Source organism: Pocillopora damicornis, chromosome 3, assembly GCF_964200805.1.
Source record: "Pocillopora damicornis chromosome 3, jaPocDami1.2, whole genome shotgun sequence".
Taxonomy (NCBI): domain Eukaryota; kingdom Metazoa; phylum Cnidaria; class Anthozoa; order Scleractinia; family Pocilloporidae; genus Pocillopora; species Pocillopora damicornis.
Window position 1 is genome coordinate 6,661,787 of NC_142672.1, and position 21,786 is coordinate 6,683,572.

At 38.2% G+C, this 21,786-nt stretch overlaps 2 protein-coding genes and 1 long non-coding RNA gene across 5 annotated transcripts in view; 2 read left to right on the forward strand and 1 right to left on the reverse strand.

The window, feature by feature from the left end:
• LOC113675056 (uncharacterized) lies at positions 1–5,671 on the forward strand. The gene is made up of 5 exons (XM_027191587.2): positions 1–214; positions 1,464–1,558; positions 3,171–3,347; positions 4,060–4,194; positions 4,874–5,671. Exons 2-5 carry the CDS (start codon positions 1,472–1,474, stop codon positions 4,964–4,966), a joined length of 492 nt encoding a protein of 163 aa, XP_027047388.1. The 5' UTR covers positions 1–214; positions 1,464–1,471; the 3' UTR covers positions 4,967–5,671.
• LOC149048007 (uncharacterized) overlaps positions 5,672–21,786 on the reverse strand; it is a 19,756-nt gene continuing 3,641 nt past the window's right edge. Inside the window, exon 2 of one of the 2 annotated variants that reach the window (XR_016184929.1) lies at positions 5,672–6,400. This is a non-coding gene — a long non-coding RNA (uncharacterized LOC149048007). Of the gene's footprint in view, positions 6,401–9,792; positions 10,475–21,786 lie in introns of those variants that run through there. The other variant, XR_016184930.1, reaches the window with a different exon arrangement.
• On the forward strand, positions 9,513–19,099 carry LOC113675051 (plasmolipin-like). 2 transcript variants are annotated; one of them, XM_027191580.2, is made up of 5 exons: positions 9,513–9,699; positions 14,991–15,155; positions 15,642–15,821; positions 17,201–17,323; positions 17,945–19,099. In XM_027191580.2, the coding sequence occupies exons 2-5, from the start codon at positions 15,006–15,008 to the stop codon at positions 18,020–18,022; spliced, it is 531 nt and encodes a 176-aa protein (XP_027047381.2). In that variant the 5' UTR covers positions 9,513–9,699; positions 14,991–15,005; the 3' UTR covers positions 18,023–19,099. The 2 variants fall into 2 exon arrangements, with proteins under 2 accessions (XP_027047381.2, XP_027047380.2); XM_027191579.2 differs by lacking the exon at positions 9,513–9,699 and adding an exon at positions 11,723–12,020.

Genomic DNA, 21,786 nt, shown 5'->3' on the forward strand with positions numbered 1-21,786 from the left:
TGGAATATTAAAGTACCTCATGCATGACATTGAACAATTAGCATTTATAATTACAGATATTGCAGCTCTTCTGTGCTGTGGTTTTATCACGCCGATTTGTCTCGTGTTTTTTGCGAAGGCAAGTGGACTCGGTGAAATCTCTGTACTGAATTGTGCCCTTAACAAACTCAGGATTGAATTTTCTTTGAAGTTCAGCTGAAGCGTTCACAGGCAGGTAAGGACTGAAGCGTTTGAAGCAATCATAATAGTGGCGATCGAGGCGCTTGTGTACGATAAATATAACGAAGCGAACCGTAAATTTCGAAAAAAAATTTGAAATTTTATATCATGACGGTGTAGGCTGGGGTCAACTTTTTGTTGTACTAAATATTTTACTGAAAGATTTAAAAGCCTTTAGTCAAATATAATAAAGACATAGAAGTGTTTATAATGTCGAGTAAAACCCTTTCTCGAGCGTCTGTTGTAAACAAGACGCAACTTTTATACATGTCGGTCAATAATTTCACTTGAGCGCGTACAATGGGTTTGCCTCAACTCGTATCGAAATTTCAAGTAGATGTCCCCTGAGCTTCCGTCAGTAGCTTACACAGAAAAAGCACTAATACTTTGGATAGTGTCAGAGTGTCAGCTGGCAAGCAAATTCATTCTTATAGCATGTGGATCTAACAAACATTAAAACATCAGTTTATCTGGGTGATGAATATTTATTACATGCGTGTACGTAGACATGTAACTACTAAAAGTTGTACATCAAACAGAGACAGTGAAGTTATCTTTAACGTTGTGAATGAAGACTTCAGGTATCAAACTTGCCATTCGTGACACTTACAGTCCTAATAATGTGATACCTAACTTTTTGCATTTGCAAGGTTCAAACTACTGATCGGTCTGGAAATTCTAGCAAAGTTAAATCATGTTAAAAAGAAATTTGTTTCCCACGTGACCTTCAACAGGCCTGCCACCAAAAACGATTGGAAGAAGAGTCTTGAAATAACTTGTGTTATCAAATAGGCCTTTCTGAGATAATATAAGCTGTAGGATTCTCTTTTAGGGCTACAGCGACCGGCAGCAGTAAGCAGCTTGAATAACCGACCCCTAAAAATTTACATAGCAATGGAAAATCCTATCAAACGCATTCTTAGTTTCCTTTTATACGCTAACAGATAGGTTTGGTGACTCTTGGTTGGGATAATAATCAGCTTGTAAAAAATCACTTTTCGAAATTCTCCTTAATCTTCCCTGGACCTAAGCGGCTTAAAAATTTAAGGTGATTCTATCCATTTGTCAGAAATTTTATGACGTTAACAATTAGCGATTTATGGAAAGAATTAAGCTGAAAGAATTAATAAGAATTCACGGGCAGTGGGACAATTTTCTTCCAAGCGTAAAAACATCGCCTACTGATCAATTAAGTCATGTAGTAAACTGTACCTGCATGAAAGGAGATGTTCCTTTTTTTTCAGCTGTCAAGATGAGTAGTTATCCAAATAGCCGCAGACCTATGATCAATAGCGCCTACATTTGTTCCATACGAGGATTTCTTAAGATCTTAGAGAGCGTAAGTTAACCTTTTACACCCTAATATCAGTATGCATATTCTCTATACTGTTTTCTATACATTTTCTTAGGTGCTAACAAGGAGAATTTGTTCGACAATCAAGAGCTTTTTTTTTAGTTAATGATCATTTCCCATATTCTCATGACTATAGTCTTTGATTTAGGGGTGGTATCGTGGGGAGAAAATTGATGCTAGTCACTTCTAGGGTTTAAAGTTAATTCCAATGCACCGAATAATAACTAAAGAAGGGGAAGTGTATTCGTTGGTGCCCGCATTTGTTTACTCGAGGTCACTATCATATCTACGTCTTTAGGGACCGGTCATTATTTATCGCCTGGGGGGGGGGGGGGGGTCGGAGTATTTAGGGGGGGATCACATGGTTTTTTGAAGACCTTTAGGGGGGATCAGCCGTAATTGACAAGCATAATGGGGGGGATCAGACCAAAAAAAAAGGAATTTTAGGTCGCGCCGGGACCCCGGGTGATTGCATTTGTAAATACTTTGGTAGGATTTGCCGCTGGGACTCTAAACCCCCAACCATATATTCAAGACCACGTTCAGTTGTATTTTGTATTATATAAACTCTATTCTAGCCCAGACACAAAACCCAAACCCTTTTACAGACCCTCCATTTTGTAAAAAAGAATCGCTATCGTAGTCTAACATACACGTTTTTATTCAGGCACGATCTAAATTAGAAAGGTAATCAAGATTTTGAGAATGGAATACTTACAATTGCTCAAAATTGTTTCATAACGTTTCAGTTTGTTTTATAGAGAATCGTAATCTAAAATCATAAACTTTCATTATTTTAATACGCGGCCGAATGAAAACAACAAATAAAAAAGTGTTTATTTTGGTGAGGCTGTATCTTGTTCCGCTTCCGTGTCAGAATCTTCGGCAGCCCTTTCCACTGGCTCTTGCACAGTCTCCTCGTCAGATTCATCTGAATCCTCGCCCGAACTTGACCCTTTTTCAGCACCATTACTGCTATTCTCTTCGTTCATTCTGGCCACTACCACTTTCAAATTGCGTGCCAGCTCTGTTTCAAACACGCGGTGGCTGGGAGAAAAGGGGGGGGGGGGATCATGAAACTTTCCACTACCGATAAGGGGGGATCTCTAAAAAACTAGATACTCTACGGGGGGATCAGGTAAATGCTCCGATGTGACAACAAAAATACTCCGACCCCCCCCAGGCGATAAATAATGACCGGTCCCTTATCCGCAGTTCACATACATGATTTTCATATATTTACAGTTATTTATTCATCAGTTCATGGGTTCAATTTATTTAGAACTAACATAATGATAAGCTCCCAGTTGACTTGTTAGCCCAGTCAGAAGAACACTGCAACAGTATCGCAGAGGTCATGGGTTCAAATCCCGTATTTAAATGAATTTTTTTCAGGCCTTATTTTAACTGCTGCATGCTCGAGTAGTGTTCATTACTGCCAAGATCGCTTTCATATTCACGACTTTATCCGCAGTTCACACATATAATGCCCATATATTCACAGTTAATTTCAAAACTGGTTGAAGCATTTAACAATGAAAGCACCCATTAGCTAGGCTTACAGAGAGCGCTTACTGTGCTTGCCATCTCTTTCTAGATTTTGCTGTTGGCCTCCTTCATATTCGGTCAGCTTTATGAATCATTTTACAGTCCCCCTCACCTACCCTACTTCTTCGTGGCTGTATTTGTGGGAATGATACTTCTCCTTCTGCTCTATACCTTCTTTCTGTTCTCGTTGGAGAAGCGGTTTGAGACCTTCAACTGGTATCTTATGGTGAGTACATAAAATCAAGAGGAAAGAAACCTTGAACCCAAAATATCCGATTGAAACTATCAGTTTTGCAAAAGTCATCTATGCATCCGGCTGGGTTGTGTACCTCAAGCATATCACTCTGGGCTCAGTTGCATAGAGAGCGGATAACGCTATCCGGCGGATAAATCGCTATCTGGCGGATAAGTGATGGCAAAACCTATAGAGTTATCCACCGGATAGAGTTTTATCCAGTGGATGACGTTATCCAACCTTCAAACAACCGATGCCTGGTAGTTTATGTCATTACTGCTCACATGGAGGAAGAGGAGGGCGGGCGTGGGTTGGTCGAGAAGCAATTTCGGACCCCACCCCCTAAAAACAAAAACTCTTATATCCGCCCCTGTAGTGAGAGAAAATCGCCTGTCATTAATGTCGGGCAGCAATTGGTTGATGAGGCCAGCTCCATCAAATTTCCTCAAATTAGGCCTGCGCACCAATATCTTTACTACCTTTATTTCAGCGTCGGTCAAACAGACGCATGCGCATGCCGTCAACACCTTGACACCGACGTATGAGGTGGGTGTAAAAATTGGGGAGAGTGATACTGGAGAAGACAGATGTCCACGCTTTTGGTGTAACTCTCTTTGCGCGAAGTTATTATAAGAATTAGAATATAATAAAAACTCAAAGGTTTTTTTTCATTGAGATTTGTTTCCTATTCGTCACATTACAGGACGTAATCTTCTGTGGCTTTTTAGCCGTGATGCTCACAGCAAGTGCTGGACTCCTGGCAAAAGAGGCAGACTTCAGGGAGAGACACGGAAATGATTTTTCTGGTTGGCTCTACGATCGTCTCGTGGCTGCAGTGGTAAGTTAATTTTCGAATCAGTAAGTCTCTGTAGCCTATTTTTGTTGCGCTAATTTTTGTTCAGATGCTAAAGGTGCTGCACTAATAGGGATTTCCGCCTTGGTTGACCGATTACAACTGACTTTCTCTACTTGAGTGCTGCCGTCAATGACATCACGTCAGAACCAGGGATACAAATTCAAATATAGATTTCAATGGCTTAGTTTTTTTTAAGACCCTTGCCACTTTGTTCGATCACATCTTCAAGACCTTTTGGCCTTTCTGTGCAAACTTTGGTTAAAAGACATCAGGACGATATAAAGTTGGGACCAGAGAAGGAAGTGATGAGTCTTTTCCCATCGTCTCGGCAGGCGGTGCTTTACTTTCAATATATTGTCAACTTTCCCTTCACGCTCGAAAGACCGTTAGAAAAAAGAAACCCGCCGTAAAAGGGCCTTTGAACATGAAGCATCGGATCAATATCAGTATCTAAACGACTGCGCACCTACCCCTCCCCTAACCCAACAAACAGTCAACTGATAACAAACAAGTTGACAAGTTGAGTATGGTTACTGTTGGGTCAGGGGGGCAGTAGCTGTACAGATGTTTAGATGCTGACATTGATCCGAAGCATCAATGCCAGTGCTCCATAAGTATTTATTCAGTAGATATCACATATTCATATTTATTTTATCTTCAGGTTCTGGCGTTTGTTGTCGTGCTGTTACTCATCATCGATATCATCGTCAGTTTGTTTCAGTATCGCCGCTTAAGACAAATGGGACAACGCTAGGGACTAATCGGTGAATATGACTCCACGATAATCTCTTTCATTGAGTAACCAATGACGTTGTCACGCGGGTTTTGTAGTTAGGTTTAAGTTATGGAACGTCGCCTTGAAAGAGTTACGTGATAGCCCAAAAGCTGACTCCGAGGAGTACGTCGGCTCTTTGTGTTTGAATGTGCTTCATCAGGTTTTTTGTGCTTTTATAATTATCTTTGTACATAAAAAAGTTAGTTGATACTTTGTGTTTGAACAGTTCTTTATATATGTAGAATAACACTACTACTACCTTACGTCTAGCCGTACCTTCCCCCTCCCCCCCCAAATAGAAACGGACTTCCATTACTCCTTGAGGGAGAGGGTATGGTTACTCGTAGACTATAATACTATTTGCACCGCGCTTGACAAGGCCCCCTTCCCCCGTTTGTCACATTTGTAGCTTAAAGCTCACAGAATCACGGTACAATACTGTTTTTGGGGAAAGGGGAGCAAACTGAGGTTACCTTAGATGGGAGAAGAGAGATAAGATTTAGTGACAGGGGCTGTGGACGTCAATGTGTCAACAATTGCGTCGCTAATTGTATGTTCAAAACCTAATATGTGACACAGCAGACTTTTCATTGAATGCTGCTAACTTGGAATGTAATTTTTCTTAAATTTAAAAGAAAACGTAGCAATGCACATGCAGAATAAAAGCACCTTTTCTGCTTGTAATGAAGTTCACATATTTTTATTGAAGCGTTATTGATTTTTTTTTATTTCTGAGAACCAGGCTTGCTAAAATACTCGACATTTCAGCTCAGGCCAGCATAACGAAGCACTCATCTCCTCCCAAGTCTCTGCCCCCTGCAAAGACCTTTTTGGCCGGGAGACTGAGAGTCAAATTTCGCCATAATGACGAGAAATGAGAGTAAAAGTCTATCGCAGTTTTCAGAGACACCCCACTCCTCTGGAACTAGACTACTAGACTCCAAATACAGACTTGATGATAGCCACGTCTGTCGACTTTGTTGATAGCTAGCATGACAAAGCTTACTCCTGCATTGACATTAGTTTATGTCTCGAAACCATATCCAGTGTACTCCCGTTGTAGAAATACAATTCAGAGACTAACAACAAGGTTTTCAGACCAGTCTCAACTTCTTCGATCAGGCTCGCGGACCCACTTTATATTGTTCGATCGCCCTGTCGCTAGGGAGTCTCGTAATAGCAACTACGGCCTGCCCTCCCTTCTCCACCTCCACCGAAGAATGTGTTTTCAGCGTGTGGTGCTCTTATCCTGTCTTTTCATATTCTTTTTCAGTAGTTTTCGATCTTTTTTGGCCAGTTTGGAGGCATTAGTTAAGGGGTGAGGCAAAGTGGTCCTACGGGAGGGTCTTTAACCTGGATTCAATTGAGAACCTCCTGCCTTTCTCTTCCTTTTCTACATTAACGTCAGGAAACCTGGGTTGTAAAAATTTGGGTATGTTTATACAGTTAAACAGCTTAATTCTAAGCTGACTTTTTGGAAAATAGCTTTCCTCCGATAGCCGTGGTGAGTGATGCCATTTCGTTCCGATCATGGCAGCACTGATTGGGTAGAAGTACGCCCGAGGAGCATTAGTAACGAGTTTCCGAGTCAGGTGATTATCGGAAATCGTCGGCACTGTGACGGACTATTCCAGTAACACCAATTGCAATTTACCAATAGTCAAGCGACGTTTACTTTTTTTCACCTTTTCTGTATTTTAAGTTAGTCTTACACTCCTTTGAATCACTTTTTTCAAGAATAAGTATACATTTATTCATTTTTATTTGGTCTTTTACCTGCGGGTAGGATCTGAAGGGACATATAAAATACTACCAGCTAGAGGTACCTGAGCTTGCATATTTAATCGACTTTACTTAATTTTTATCACAGTTAGCTTTGAATTTAACTTTCTGGCCTTCCATTTGGTCTTATACTACATTAGAATCACTTTTTTCATGAATATCTTCTTGGTTCTTGGTCGTGTCCTTGTAGCTGGTAGGATCTTTGGTAGCTCAGGAAATACTACAGGCTAGAGGTACTTCATGCATTTAAGGTGAATTTAGCTCGTTTCATTTACTTCTTGATTTATGGAAAAATTTCTACATTCCATGTAAGTCTTATACTGTTGAGGAGTCACTCCATAGGTATATTTTCATGCTTTGCAGTCATGTTCATCTGGCTAGTAGGAGCTTGGATTGCTCAGAAAACACTACCAGCCAGAGGGGGCAGCTTATATATGTGAAGTAAGCTTGAAATCTTTATCATTGTTAAGTTTTAAATGAATTTCAAGTTAATAAATTTTAAACTAGCCTGATTTTTATTTTCTTCAGTTGTGGATTTATTCTAATATAAATAATCAGTTTTAGATTAATTTGACTCGAAATTTATTTTAGACTTGAACATGTCAACTAGGTTTACAGAAGTTTGTCATGTAATAATCTGCTTAAGTATGAGTGGAATTTTGTAGAAAAAACAGTCTCTATTTTCATGATATTTTTGTTTGATTTGAAGTACTGTTGACAAGGCCAACCATTGTCTGAAATGCTAAAATCAATTCATCTTTAGGTAGTCGTAGGATAACATGATTTTCATTCACCATATTGGCCTTTTTCCTTTGTATTTTCAATGATATTTAACAGCATGTATGAGTGCATGAAGACCTTAAGGCAAGTTATTCTTGAAAAAGAAAATAGTCATCTACTATACATACAGAATTTATACAATTATATAACTGAAATGAGATTAACCTGTGCCTGTGTTATTTATTGTATTTTCTAATAAAAATTGCTATTATTAAAAAGAAATCAACCTTTCTTATTTGAACACCAACCAGAAACCCCTTGCTTATTGCCTAATAATGCCTGCTTTAGTTTCAGCGGATTCCCCATGAAGAGTCATTTGATGCTCAAATCTTGTGTGCTGTGCCATCAAATAAGCAGTGATAGGTGCATGACCAAGGAACAAGAAGATATTCTTGAAAAATGATTCCAATGTAGTATAGGACTAAAATGGAATGCAAAGAAGTAAAATGCAAAGCACACTGTAATAAAAATTGGGTAAAGTCAATTAATATGCAAGCTGTACTTCAAGTATTTTTGAAGCCTCCTAAGATCCTACCAGCTAGAGGTTATAGACTAAATAAGAGAGAACAAAATGTAAATGTGTTCATGAAAAAAGTGATTCCAAGGAGTGTAAGACTAATTTGAAGCGCAGAAAAGTAAATGAGCAAACTGCAGTAAAAATTGGGCAAATTTGACTAAATATGCAAGCTGTACCTCTAGCTGGTATTCTTTTCCAAGCCTCCTGAGATCCTACCAGCTAGAGGTACAAGACCAAATAAAAGAACAAAAATTCAAATGTATTCATAAAAAATATGATTCCAAAGAGTGTAAAACTACAACTTGGAGTGCAAAAAAGTAAAATGTGGAGCAAACCATTAAAAAACTTGGCAAAGTCCACTAAGTATGCAAGCTGAACCTCTGGCTGGTAGTATATTCTAAGCCACCCAAGATCCTACCAGCTAGAGGTACAAGACCAAATAAAAATAAATAAATGTATACTTATTCTTGAAAAAAGTGATTCAAAGGGGTGTAAGACTAATTTTGAGTGCAGAAAAGTAAAATGTGAAGCAAACCGTTTAAAAATTAGGCAAAGTCGACTAAATATGCAAGCTGTACCTCTAGCAGGTAGTATTTTCTAAGCCTCTTAAAATCTTACCAGCTAGAGGTACAAGACCAAATTAAGAAAAAATAAATGTAAATGTACTCTTGTAAAAAGTGATTCCAAGAAGTGTGCGACTATATTTTGGAGTGCAGAAAAGTCAAATGTGGAGCAAATCATCATAAAAATTGGGCAAAGTCCACTAAGTATGTAAGCTGTACCTCTAGCCGGTAGTATTTTATAAGCCCCTTCAGATCCTACCAGCTAGAGGTACAAGACCAAATAAAAAATTAATAAGTGTATACGTATTCTTGAAAAAAAGTGATTCAACGGAGTGTAAGACTAACTTGGGGTGCAGAAAAAGTAAAATGCGAAGCAAAACGTTGTAACAATTGGGCAAAGTTGACTTAATATGCAAACTTTACTTCCAGTCGGTAGTATTTTCTAAGCCATCTGAGATCCTACCGGCTAGAGGTACAAGACAATAGAAATTTCATTTTGGAGATCTTTCTAACCAGTAGCACTGTGACAAGGGCATTATAGTGGCGATACAATTCATAAGTTTTGTTTACCTTTGAAAGCGTAGGTCTTAGCGGCTACAGTGTTAGGCTAAAATTCTGCTGAGCAAGAAACTTAAGATCGACGAGGGTAAAGGAAACAGCCACACAAAATTTAGCGAACTTTCCTTGATTTAAAGTCAATAATGTATTCTTCATACGTAAAGCATGTTATAGTGTTCATGTCCGGCTCAATCAAGTCGCTTGATTGTGGAAAATCACGAATGGTGTTAATGGAATAGTCCGCCATAATGCAATTGCCGACAATTTCCGATAATCGCCCGACTCAGAAACTCGTCACAAGTGCTCCTTGGGCGTACCTCCAGCCGGAAACTTAATTGCGTGACACTCCCTTGTCAATTGCAAAGCTTTCAAGGTAGACGTTGTTAGCTCTGTTTTAGCGACCGCTTTTGACGCCACAACCCATAACAACAAGTCCCGTCTAACTCAAACCATTTCTTCTCATCAGTCAGAAATTAAACCAAAAGATACAAAGAAAGCGAAGAAATCTATAGGTAAGAGTTATAGATGATGTTGCACATCGCAATACATCGAGGTATTTACACTACATCGTCTGTTACCAAATGTAGCTACACGAATTGAACAACTTTTCCCCGTCAGCCGCTTTAATATTCAATATTCAATTTATGGTTGTTTTATTTTTGGTCTCAATCATTTCTGTACCTTTAACTGGTAAATTAACAAGCTTGCATTGAAATCAGAAAAGTTTTGCGCACAAAATTGCCGGGTAGCGCTAACTAGTTGATGGTTGATAGTTGAAAGTTGATCGTTAATAGGAATAACTAACTCGCAGCCAAAGGCTGGATTGAATAATTTTTTACAATATAAATATAGTACAATTAAAACTAGGGATATTTACAATGGGGATTCTTTATAACTAAAGTGCTCTGTACAAATTACTGGCTACGAGCATTGCAGTTTACTAAACAATTCTATTTACTCGTTGGCACATAGCCGTGATGAATGAGTTTTTAAAACGGTTAAATCGCGGCAGATTGAAAGTTCTTTTGCTTCTCAAGCTATACGAGCCTTGATGACGTGGGGGGAGCAGGTGGGCGAGACTGTGATCGTTCGAATTGGTGATGCCACCGAATAGCTTAGAGCAGTGATCAAAGCGTCTTTGTCGCAGAGTACAGAGTCCATAGCCATCTAGGCATTGTTTATTTGATTGATAAGGCGCGATTATTGACATGGCTCTTTTACTGACACGCTCGAGGTCTTCACTAAGATATTCAGGAAGGCTATGGTGGAAAATAGGCGTACAGTATTCTAAAAAGAATGAAGAGAAATTTAACAGTTTAGGCGAATCCCTCTTTTGAAAATCATTATTTCCAAAGTCACAATGCTCTAGGAATTTTTATGAAAACCTGTTAAAGAAAATACTCCAGTGGAGATCTTCCTGGGAGTAACAATTCATTTTTGAAGGAGTGAGTAGCTTCGGAAATTCGCTTCTCTATTTTTGCTCGCCTAAGAGTTCTTCTATTCCGAAAATTTCGACTCTTTGTAGTGTCGGAAATAGGATACTTAGTACTGATGTAAGCTCATGTTGATGTACCGATTGTGTACTATCGAGCAAATCGAGCGTCACGTTCTGTTTGCTCTGATGAATAAGTTTGTTTATCTTTTTTGTTTGAAAGAGCTTTATAGCCAGTCAGTTTACGTTTGATCAAGGTGTGTCCATAAGATAAAACAACAATTGATTGTTGTTTTAGTCATTCTGAGATATGACTTTGTTGTGTGCTCGTGAGGATCTGAGAAATCAAATGCTGGAAGAGGAAAGCGTCAGTGTGGGTTCCTTACCTATTCCCCACTACAGCTTTTTAACCTGTTGATATTGTTTCTCAGTAATTAGATTCTAAGTCGATAAATATTAGTCTAGACTGTTCAAAAACGAACAGCCGTGTCACAAATAGCCAAGGCAACGATGACAGTGCGACAGGAACTTCAATGAGAAGAAAACTTGAGGGGGATTGGTTGCTGCTCTTCCCAATCCCCCTCCTACTTTTCCCTTTACATTATAAATGAACACCTGTAACGCAAAATGTAACGCGATGATATTGGCCGACCAACCACTGTTAATGTGTTTTTCAGGCCTTGAGCGGGCTGCCTAACACGCAAGATCACTGAGATGAGTTAATAATTTTCATTTCCAAACAATCTCACTAAACGGATTCAATCAATTTTAGTTTTATTGCTAATCGACATTTGACTTTCAGATCACAAAGAAATACAGCTTTTGTTGAATACAAGAAACAATAAATGTCAACTTATTTTTTCTCAATGGCTGTCATTGGATATGAATAATTAGTCAATTTTTTTTTTGTTCCTGTTGCACTTAAATTTTTTATTCGCATTGAAAAGAATCAACTCTCTGCATAATTTGTTCTCCTTTCCTTTACTTATTCTTTACTTTCTTTCCACGCTTGAATGAAGGCAATGAATTTTCCATTTAGAATATTCTAAGGAATTACATCAACGAAAATGTTATTAATAACAGCTCTGACATGAATACAACATGAGTAACGATGGAAAATTTAGATCATATGGGCTGCTTAGGTAACTAGTAGTGCATTGTTGACGAGGATCTTTCGCAAAAACTTTGCCAACCTACTTATTTGGACTCCCCAGAGTCAGCGTCATTAAAATTGTCACGTTTTTGAATGATCTCTAATCAACTGCATAAATTAAAAGAAGGCGTTCACTCTTGTTTACGCTGTTTAAGCGACGCTTACGGTATCCTAGCTCCTATGATCATCCAGCTCTGGAAGCTTAAAATCTTCGCCTCTAGGTCAAGAGAAATTGGACTTATCTTTGGGTAAGAGTTACCTGAAATGTTGTACATCGAATTATTTTATGTTTAGATGTAATACAACAAAACTTTTGAATGCGTTCGCCTCGTTATTAAACGTCGCTAAATGTATTAACCAACTTTGCGTTGGTTGTTAACGTTTTAAATTCAGGCACAGTTTCCACCGTTTTAATGATTTCTGTAGGTTGTGAACTGATTAGCCTTCAGCGAAATCAGTGCAGTGTTCCAGCAGCCGGCGGTTAAAGCCAAAGAAGAGAAAAAAGCAAAAACAAACATAAAAACTGCTGCGGCCATTGTCACTCATAACTAGGAGAACTGAGCTATTGAAAGCACTCCAAGAAGTCAGTCAAAATTTTACAGGTGCGCAAAACACCAGAATTTTAAGACGTTCTTCCAACGAAGCACTTTCCTTAAAGCGGGATTGTTTATTGATTCTATGGACCACAACAACTCAAACAGATGTTGAGCGAAAAATTTAAACCGTTTTTTCAATTTTGCATATGCAAAATAGTAGCAAATTGTTCGCGCATACTAATCATTACTGTTCTGAGACCCAAACAACATTTGCTCATTTTGTTGTCGTGAAACGCGCAAAAAGTAGATGTGATTTGTCATCTTTCAAAAGTACATCCACAGTTGTGTCGATTGTGGGACTGCTATGATTGATAGTAAAATAGTCCATCAAGAGTCAGTCAAACAAAAGAACTCCCAACGCGGAAATCAATTGTTCGCAGGGAACGAATTTTAGAAGACTTTAATCGAAACTGAGGCTTTCGTACTACATTATATATCGATAGAGCTTTGAAGAACGTTTAACAGAGCAGGACTAATACAAAATATTTAGGAAAATCTCGGTCACGTTTCTTTTTGACAAAGTGATTTTCATAAGCACAGCATCTCTAGTTCGAAATTTTAGTCAGTCAAATTTCAATCATCACATTTTCTCTTCTTAAACAAGATTCAACTTCTACTGAAAAACTTATTCGAGGCAAACGGCAGAAACTGAGCAAAAGAAATCTCTTATACGAAATTAAGATAGAGTGCGTGACTTGGATGAAATAAAGCATAAAAGTTTCGATGAAACAGTAAAATTAATTATACTTGATTTGAAATTAATGGTTGCCTCATATTGCTATACCGTATGAAATGATAATGCTTCTGTTTTAAAGGTGGAGCAAAGGATTTTAAAAGCAATAAAGATTACAGGCCTTAAATTAATAGTCCAATACAAATTACTGCGAAAGATAAAAAACAAAATCAGGTTTCTCGCAGATTCATTTGAATTGGTAATTTCGTTACTCGATGAGAATTCATGGCTGAGAAGTGTCAAAGGGTTTCTTAGCTGAAAAAAAATGGAACTCTTTTAAGAGGCAGGCAAACCTGGCCTGCCATCTAGAAAAATTTTATTTTTGGATTCGTTAGAGTCACTTTATTTCTGTTGGACTATGTATCAAAATTACATCTATATAGAAAGCCTAATTCACTTACTAGGAATTCAATGAATAAAGGGGTTAGTTTCTAAAGAAACTGTGGTGCTGCTCGGTAGGGGAGTGTTACAACTCAGTTGATAAAACCAAATTATTTAGATATTAATGTATGTCCATCAAGCAGGATAAAATGGTATAGGAGATTATCAGTTTTAAATCTCTTGCATGGTTTTAATATTGCTCTTGAACACCACTTGACGCTCTATTTTAACTCACACATCACGCGAGATATTGTCACTTAATAATTGGCTAAAAAAAAAATCAGGTCAATTACAGGCAAGGCCTATCTATGATCTTAGCTACAAACCCTCTTTATTCAACGAGTGAATGCTCATTAAGTCACTTCATGAACATTTACTCGAAACGGTTTCGATAGCGAACTTGCTTGTGAACGAGATTGGTCATCAAATATAACAATAAAATGAACAACCAGAAAAAGTTTGAGAAACCAGAAACAAAGATGCTGTCAAGTTTTGAATGGATGGAAAAAAATTAATGATTAATAATTAATTTTTTTTTGTTTATTAAAAGCTGACGGCTTTCTGTCATAAGAGGGCAAGAGGGGCGGAGTTATTATAACAATCAAATTTATTGACTGAATGCCAACCCCCGCTGGGCAAAGCAGAAAAATTATTGTAAAAGAGGACCCGAAATATATACTTGTTATTTAGAAGTCATGCATATCATCAGGCTTGTAACAAACCATAAAAGGCTGATCAACTGTCCACCTTTTCCCGGAGATTTCTAATGACACCTTTGGTAAACAAAATGTCTCCGAGGCCGTTTTGCAAGCTTCGACTTGACGTGTTGAGAGCGTTAACGTTACACACAATGTCTTACACCTGACAAAAGGGTGCAATAACCCTTTGATTTATTTCCAAACCTATGTTCCTTGAAGATATTCAACCCAGTGTACCTTTCTTTTTTTCCTAGAAGAATAACCGGAATTTGTATTTTTTTAAACCTCGCTTCTTGTGTTGAGTGTCTACCTGCAATTGACCATAATACTATTGCGAAAGACATTTCCGAGTGTCTGGCGATGTTAACTGTCATTCTCTTGGTAAACTTAAAACCAACAGCAATGGGGCAAACAAGAATGCTTTGAGTGATAGTTAACGTAAACGATAAGCTGACCGGGTGCTGGTTAATTTCCGGTGCTTCCAAATGGGAACAATCAATCTAATATTTCAATTAATCAGTCAATCAATTTATTAGTGTCATGAGATGGGATGAGGTTGCTCTTCATTTGAACAAGAGGTACATGTGTAAAACGTATGACAAATCACTAGTTAAATCTGAGAAAAAGGAGGGACTGTTACAGTAGGGTGGGGCTGCTAATAGAGTGGGGCTGCTATTAGGGTGGGGCTGCCATTAGCGTGGGGCTGCTATTAGGGTGGGGCTGCTATTAGGGTGGGGCTGCTATGAGGGTGTTTATGGTAAAGAAAGTCCAACAGCAAACACGTCCTATCTTTCAATTTTAAATTTTCAGAAGCACAGATAAACAATGGCAGATCCTGAGAACCCAGATACCACAGCTAAATCTGACGAGGCCCCCGCGGAAAAGTCCGGCGGCGGAGGAGCTGCATCTGGAGATATCGGACTAACTATGTCGTATATCATCTCGATTCCTGGAATACTGAAGATCGTTGAATTTGTAAGTACTTCCATCAAGTGTGTTAAGTCATTTTGAAGCGAATGAAAGGCGGAAGAGGGTGAAGTGGGGGGGGACTAATGAGGACTGATGGGAAGACACTGATTTCGAGGCTTAACCTTTTACACCCTTATATCAGTATGCATATTCTCCATACTGTTCTTCATACATTTCCTAAGTCACTGACAAGGAGAATTTGTTGAACAACCAAGAGCTTCTTTAGTTGGTGGTTATTTCCTTTACTCTCGTCACCTTCATATGTGATTCAGGGGTGATATTGTAAGGAGAAATTATATACTAGACACTCTAAGGAGACAAAGGGTTAAGCGCAACCGATGCGAAACGCTGGTATATTAATACAATTGGGGTATTCCCTATACACCATTACATTCCTCCTTCGTTTGTAGGTGCTAAGACTTTTAGGCTTTACGAAATCTATGCCTGCGTATTTCAATAAGCTAAGTTTTACTTTTACTTAAATCTGTACAGTTCACGTTGATGTTGGCATTTGCCATAGCTGCTGATGTAAATATCATAGCAAGCAAGTCACGTATGGATTTCTTCCTCTTTGTTACTGTGACGTCATGGCTTCTTGTGATCGCCGTATTTGTCTTGTTCGCATTCAATATCATATCAAAAATCAACCTCAGTATTGACTGGAATATCCCGGTGAGTGGAAAAGTCACAAATACAAAGCTCAGTAACAAAATATAACTTTTTTTCCAACAAAATCAATAAGTAAAAAAACTTCAACAAATAATTTGAAGACATGGGAACAAAAACACTCTTAGAATCAATACAACCACTACATCCGGGAACCGAGTGGCTTATCTTTGTTATTTAATGCGAGTGATCAATATCTCACTCGTTTGTTGTGCTCCCTCGTGAAGCATTGTTCTCGCCACTCGACGCAGAAAATTCATGTCTTTTCTCCATCGTGTGATATATTCTATATATGTCGCACGCAAATATCTAGGAATTTTCTTGAAACAGAAGTCTGTCTTTAGCGCGCCTGACTAGCCTTCCCCTTCAGGCTCCCAAGAAGTTTTCTGCACGACTCAAATAGTTTAGTAACTTAACTCCTCAGGTTGTCTAAACTGACTTAGTCGTAGAAGCCAACAACGGATTTCTTTTTAGGAGAACCTTACAATCTGGATTATCAGATCTTACACTGGAATGCTGATCCTGGACCTACACCTTTACTGAATCAATCAATGTACGGCGAAACGGAGTAGAATAATAATTGTTCCAATGAATATCAACAGAATAAAACGCGGTCAAGGAAAAACGACTTTTACTTAGGCGACAACGTTTTCTCTATCCGTCGTTGTTTACACAAAGTATGAATGAACCTTAGCCATTGCCAAAATTTTGGATGAAATATAAAGTGCTCTAAAAGAATGCCAACATAAATACTCTTGTAGTCAGTATTTCAAATTGGATTTTGGTATCTGCAAACTGTTTGAGAGTCATGTTGATAATCATTGAGATGCTGGCTGCAAGCAACACAAAGGTCAAGCATCTGCGCATGTGCAAACGTTTTTGAGGCTAGGTGGCGTGTTTCTGGGTGTCAAAACTATGTCGGTTGTGTTAGGAACAAGCTTACCAGCTAGTAGGTAACGGTGTTTGAAAACCTTATCACCTCCTTGGTAAAGCTCAAAACAAAATGGTAACTCAGCAGGAAACCTGCAATTATATAAACTTTTTGTACGAGGAGTCTCAAGTTTTCCTTTTTCCTACTTTTGTTTCCTTTTGAAGATTTTCGTAAACGTTTCGCATATGTTGCAGGACAGTGGCTGTTTCTTTTGTTCTCTTTTGAAATTTTGCGCACGGCTGGTAAACATTGATTCCCTTGTGCATGCTCGACGTTTGACCGCTTTGTTGCTGCATGTATTCCAATCCCATTAGGTGTACAAGACATCATATAATAATAATAATAATAATAATAATAATAATAGTGAATTATCGAGCAATGAAACTTAAAGTCAAAGCTTCAACGTAAACAAAAACAAATCAGATGCTATAACTTCGTAATGTTTTCATTTTAGGTTTTTGTATTTGCTGTTGTAGCAGCAATTCTTCTTCTGTTTAGTTCTGCCTTGCTAGCTGATATGGTAACAGATTATTTGGGGTTTTTTCCTAAGGAAACTGACAAAATAAGGGCTGCTGCGGTAAGTTTAAGTTTACTCTACAATTAATCTCGTACCCAGATCCTACCGTATCACTGTAACTGAAATACAAGCACTTGTCCCTGAAAGGTCTGGGTAAGAGACTACTCTACAATACGACGAAGATGTCAAGCATAAATAAATAGGATGACGAAGATGGTGTTTGGCATGAATTAAAACCCTCTTCCAAATTAGTGAGAGGATCCGGAAATCAAAACTTATCACCAAGAGAAAAAAATTCCTTGGACAAAATTATCGTGTTTCATACAGTACTCGGAGTACATCCGATACCCCATTACTAAACCACTCATGGAAATACTCGATGTTCTCTAAATTTATCAGCACTCATCAAATTCCATTCCAGTGTTGAGAAAAGCAAGGGACTGAACGAAATTTCGTAAGATTTCCAGAAGGAGGGCGCTTATTTGGGGCGGGTGGTAAAAAATTTCGAAAGCATTTAGAATTTATCAGGATAATGTTTCTACCATGTTTACTGGGATTTTAAAGAAAGACCTGGTCTCGTACTAAGACTTACTTTTGAAAGAAAAACGAATCTCTTTTGACCAATTTCTTACGAAAAAAGGGCCACGGCAACTTACATGTTTGCATTGTCTGTCTTCGCAGGCTTTTGGATTTATCTCCATGTTCGTCTTCATCGCAGATGCTGTTGTTTTTTTCCTGAAGAAAACTGGAAGGATGTAAACCAACGCCCACATTTTGATGAACTGTCTAGTCCTTCGAGTTTGTTTAACCTTTTTTAATAGCTTTTTCGGTCACCGTTAATTTGAATTTAATCGTTGTATCTATATACCTTTCCTCTATAACGAATGAAAAAAATCTAGAAATAGACAGGGAGAATGCGTATATTTAACCCTTTAACTCCTAGAAGTGACTAAGATGTAAATTCTCCCTACAATATCCATAGATTATCCAGTACACAGGTAATGAGAATACCCAATCTTATCAGGTAGTGTGAGTTGTTTTTATCTTAAGCCAAATTCTCGCAAATAATTTACGAGGAAATATGTAGCAGCCATAGGGGAGAATTAGCAATCAGATCTTGGGAAAGGGTAACGGTTGAGAGAACGAGTTATAGCGTAAGCAACTCACTATCATGCACTGAGCCGCCATGTTTCATCTGGGCCTCGAGAGCCTGCTGTCTCTTCCACCCTCAGGGGCATCAGAATCCTAAGAAATGCTGCCTTTGCTGCGATGCTAGATCTAAAATTATACGCCTGCACTACAGGCAAAAAGTATATTTAGCTATGGTCATTCCAATAATTTCTTAGGTAGCGATACAATCTGAGCGTATATTCTATTTTTAACCAATCACTAACGAGTATATTCCATATGATTATGCTCTTATTATGAAATGGGCATTGAACAACGGCAACACTGACTTTGGCAGCTTTTTACTAATTTTTATAGCAGTCAATTGGCATAGCAGTCTAGAATTTATAGATATCGTGCTTTAAGCTAAAATTCACCTCAATCAAACAACCAACCCACCTGGCAAAATTGAGTAAATGTAAGTAGTCGTAATCAAACCCATGTGGAAAGAAAGAAAAAAAATAGATTTTTTTCATCGTTTAGCCCGTTAATTAGGCCTAAAAACCTTAAGGGAACTTGACATTTACTACAATAGTTCCATAATTATATACTTTAGTATCTCTGGTGTAACTAATGGCAGTTTAATGCTAAAATCTCTCTGACGTCTCATAATTATGACTCAGGAGTGGAGCTCATTGCGTCCTCAATTAAACCATGTGTGAACCACGACTTACTAGTTTAATAGTGATTTCCCTTCGCTGCCAACTGAATCTTTTCTTAATTTTATCATTCCATACTGATTATTGATTCTAGATTTGCAAAACCCATTTCAGAATGCAAACTTATCGTATTTGTGCAAAGTTAACATAAACCTTGGATTTCTCCGAAGCAAGAGAGGTAGCTAAAAAGCTGTACGATAATTGACTTGAAATTGCACCATAACAAACGCAGATAAAATTGTCAACATACGCGGAAGAGGCCAACATGAGAGATAATTCGCATTGTCTTTTAAAATTAAAAGCTCTTCATTTTAGCATCATTATCAGGGTAGTTAACACAATAGCCTTACAATCTTTCTTTGTTTACATATCATACTCTTTTGGTTTGGTTTAAACTTTTGGTCGTTTGGAGTCCTACAGCAGTACAACTTTGATAATTCAAAGCACCACCTCAACGGAAAATTACAGTTTACCAGAGAGGTCGAAGAAAATGGTAAACTACCTTTTCTAGACTGCCTGGTAAGCCGTGACGACAAATCACTACGGACAACAGTTTACAGGAAACCGACACATACCGACAGATTACTGGACGAGTCATCCTACAACCCGTCATCACACAGCAACAACTATCAGGATTTGATTGGAGCTTGGTAAAAGAATATAAACATAGTCTCTTGAGCTTTGTCAATGAGAGAGAATGTTCCATCAACTCTGCTTTCCTTGTACAATGAGTGGTTTGAACTTACGAAAACCAGTTGGTCCAGTAGTCTTAGATGGCCAGCCTACAAGGCCGTGTTTTGTTGATTGGAAGTGTACGACTTTGACGGTCGATGTGCGTTTCAACCATTGAAACAGAAATAGGACAAACTACCGCATTTAGGAAACACCTTGACTGAGGAAAACCAAGCCATTCTGGAAAGCAACTAGGGATTGACTCATCATAATAGAATGGATTTGACTTGAAACTTTCCAAATCAAAAGTTTGACAGCTATCAATACATGTGCTCGTAAATTTATGCACATTGCTCTCAGAGACTTGTGAAGTTTTGTAAGCCCAGAAAAAAATTTACCTCTGCTTCTTTTGCTCCAAATTGTACTCAAACTCGTGCTATCACGATCCTGGTGCGTCAACAAACTAACAGCGATCCAGTTACCATGACAACCCGACCTGGAAGATCTATTAGCCTTCACATCGAAAAGTTTTAGAATTGAGATCGTTCTCTGTTTAAGTTGAAATATATGTGACAATAACATAAATGTCTTAATAAGTTTGAGAAATTTCATCGTATTGCATTAAATTTTTTATTCTTTCCTCTAGGTGCTCAAAAGCAAACTAGTACTGTAAATCAAGTTACGCGCTGCTGTGGTATGTCGTACGTAAAGTTCAACCGCCTGTGAGCACACGCCCTCTTTGTACAGCGTTTCGGCACAAGAGTCTTTTCGCCCGCGGAAAGGTTTGAGGCCTTGAGCAACGCTAACCATCGAGGGAATTTCAAGGGGTCTGGCACACAATATTAGTGACAGATTCCCAGCAAACCTCTCCCAGGCTCGTCTCAAATCTTCCTGCGAGCGGGGAAACGCGCGTCCTGCAGCGTTAATAATGAAGGCCGGCTAGCTGGTCAGCAATGACACCTACTGATATTTTAAGGGCCTTTTAAGTATCAAGAGAAGATCTGTGTCTTTAACACAGAAAAGGTTGACTGGGATTCATTATTCCGCTGAAATTTACTCCTATTTCACACTTTTTCTGTTAAAGGCGTTTGGATTCATCGCCATGTTTGTGTCATGATTGGAGATGCTGTCGTGGACTTTCTAAAATTTACTGGAAAGATGCAAGTGCAAATCGCCTCCTAAAGGTGCATTTTTACAGACTTGGACCACCCTCAAGACGTTTATTTTTTTCTTATTTCCGGGATATATAGCTGTGAATTACAAGGATAGAATGTAACCGACCAAATCCAAGTTATCACATGCGTAGAACAGTGCGTAGTGTTTAACGAACTCGACAAGAACTTCTGACTACGACGTAACCAGCATTTAATTGACAGAGACCAATGCTCCAGTTAAAACGAATCGCATGCTGTAAGCTTAGTAGTGAATCGTATGATATTAACCGTATGCCGGTTCAAACTGAAATAATAAAACGGTAATAGAAGCTAAATTTACTAACATGATAAAATAATACAAATGAAGAAACTATCGCTAACATTGCAATAACGACCGTAACATGAAAGTGTCAAATATAATCGGCACTTTTATTGATCGTAAGGAAGGCTGGAAAACGATTAATAAGCTACACGTTGTTTAACTCGGACGCCAGCTTTATGTTGAATATCCCCATATTGGAGATTTGGACCTAATCAAGCCTTCTCGATAAGTCTTCTCGATAAGTTTGCGAAAATCAATACAGAACATCATTATAATACGCGATTATCTGCAAAAGAATGCTTCTCTGTCAAATTCTCTAGAACTGAAAAAATGAAAAAATCTTTTACTAGAATCGGTGTGTCTATTTGGAATTCTATTCCACTTTCTGTTAAGACTCTCAACGTTTCTAATTTTCGTAAAAAAATTAAATCAATACTCCTTAATGTTCTAGGTAATGAAGATAATTATTCGAATGTTAATTTTTTAATAGAATATTTTGTGAAGTTAACCTGATATATTGTATATACCTCTAGTTGTAATTTTAGTCTT

What these genes read in the sequence shown, in the direction of transcription:
- LOC113675056 (XM_027191587.2), top strand. Translation starts at nt 1,472, where the DNA reads ATGAGTAGTTATCCAAATAGCCGCAGACCTATGATCAATAGCGCCTAC. An exon ending in CCTTCAACTGGTATCTTATG is followed by an intron (nt 3,348 to 4,059) that starts GTGAGTACATAA and finishes GTCACATTACAG; the next exon opens with GACGTAATCTTCTGTGGCTT. An exon ending in ATCGTCTCGTGGCTGCAGTG is followed by an intron (nt 4,195 to 4,873) that starts GTAAGTTAATTT and finishes TTTTATCTTCAG; the next exon opens with GTTCTGGCGTTTGTTGTCGT.
- LOC113675051 (XM_027191580.2), top strand. Translation starts at nt 15,006, where the DNA reads ATGGCAGATCCTGAGAACCCAGATACCACAGCTAAATCTGACGAGGCC. An exon ending in GTATTGACTGGAATATCCCG is followed by an intron (nt 15,822 to 17,200) that starts GTGAGTGGAAAA and finishes TTTTCATTTTAG; the next exon opens with GTTTTTGTATTTGCTGTTGT. An exon ending in ACAAAATAAGGGCTGCTGCG is followed by an intron (nt 17,324 to 17,944) that starts GTAAGTTTAAGT and finishes CTGTCTTCGCAG; the next exon opens with GCTTTTGGATTTATCTCCAT.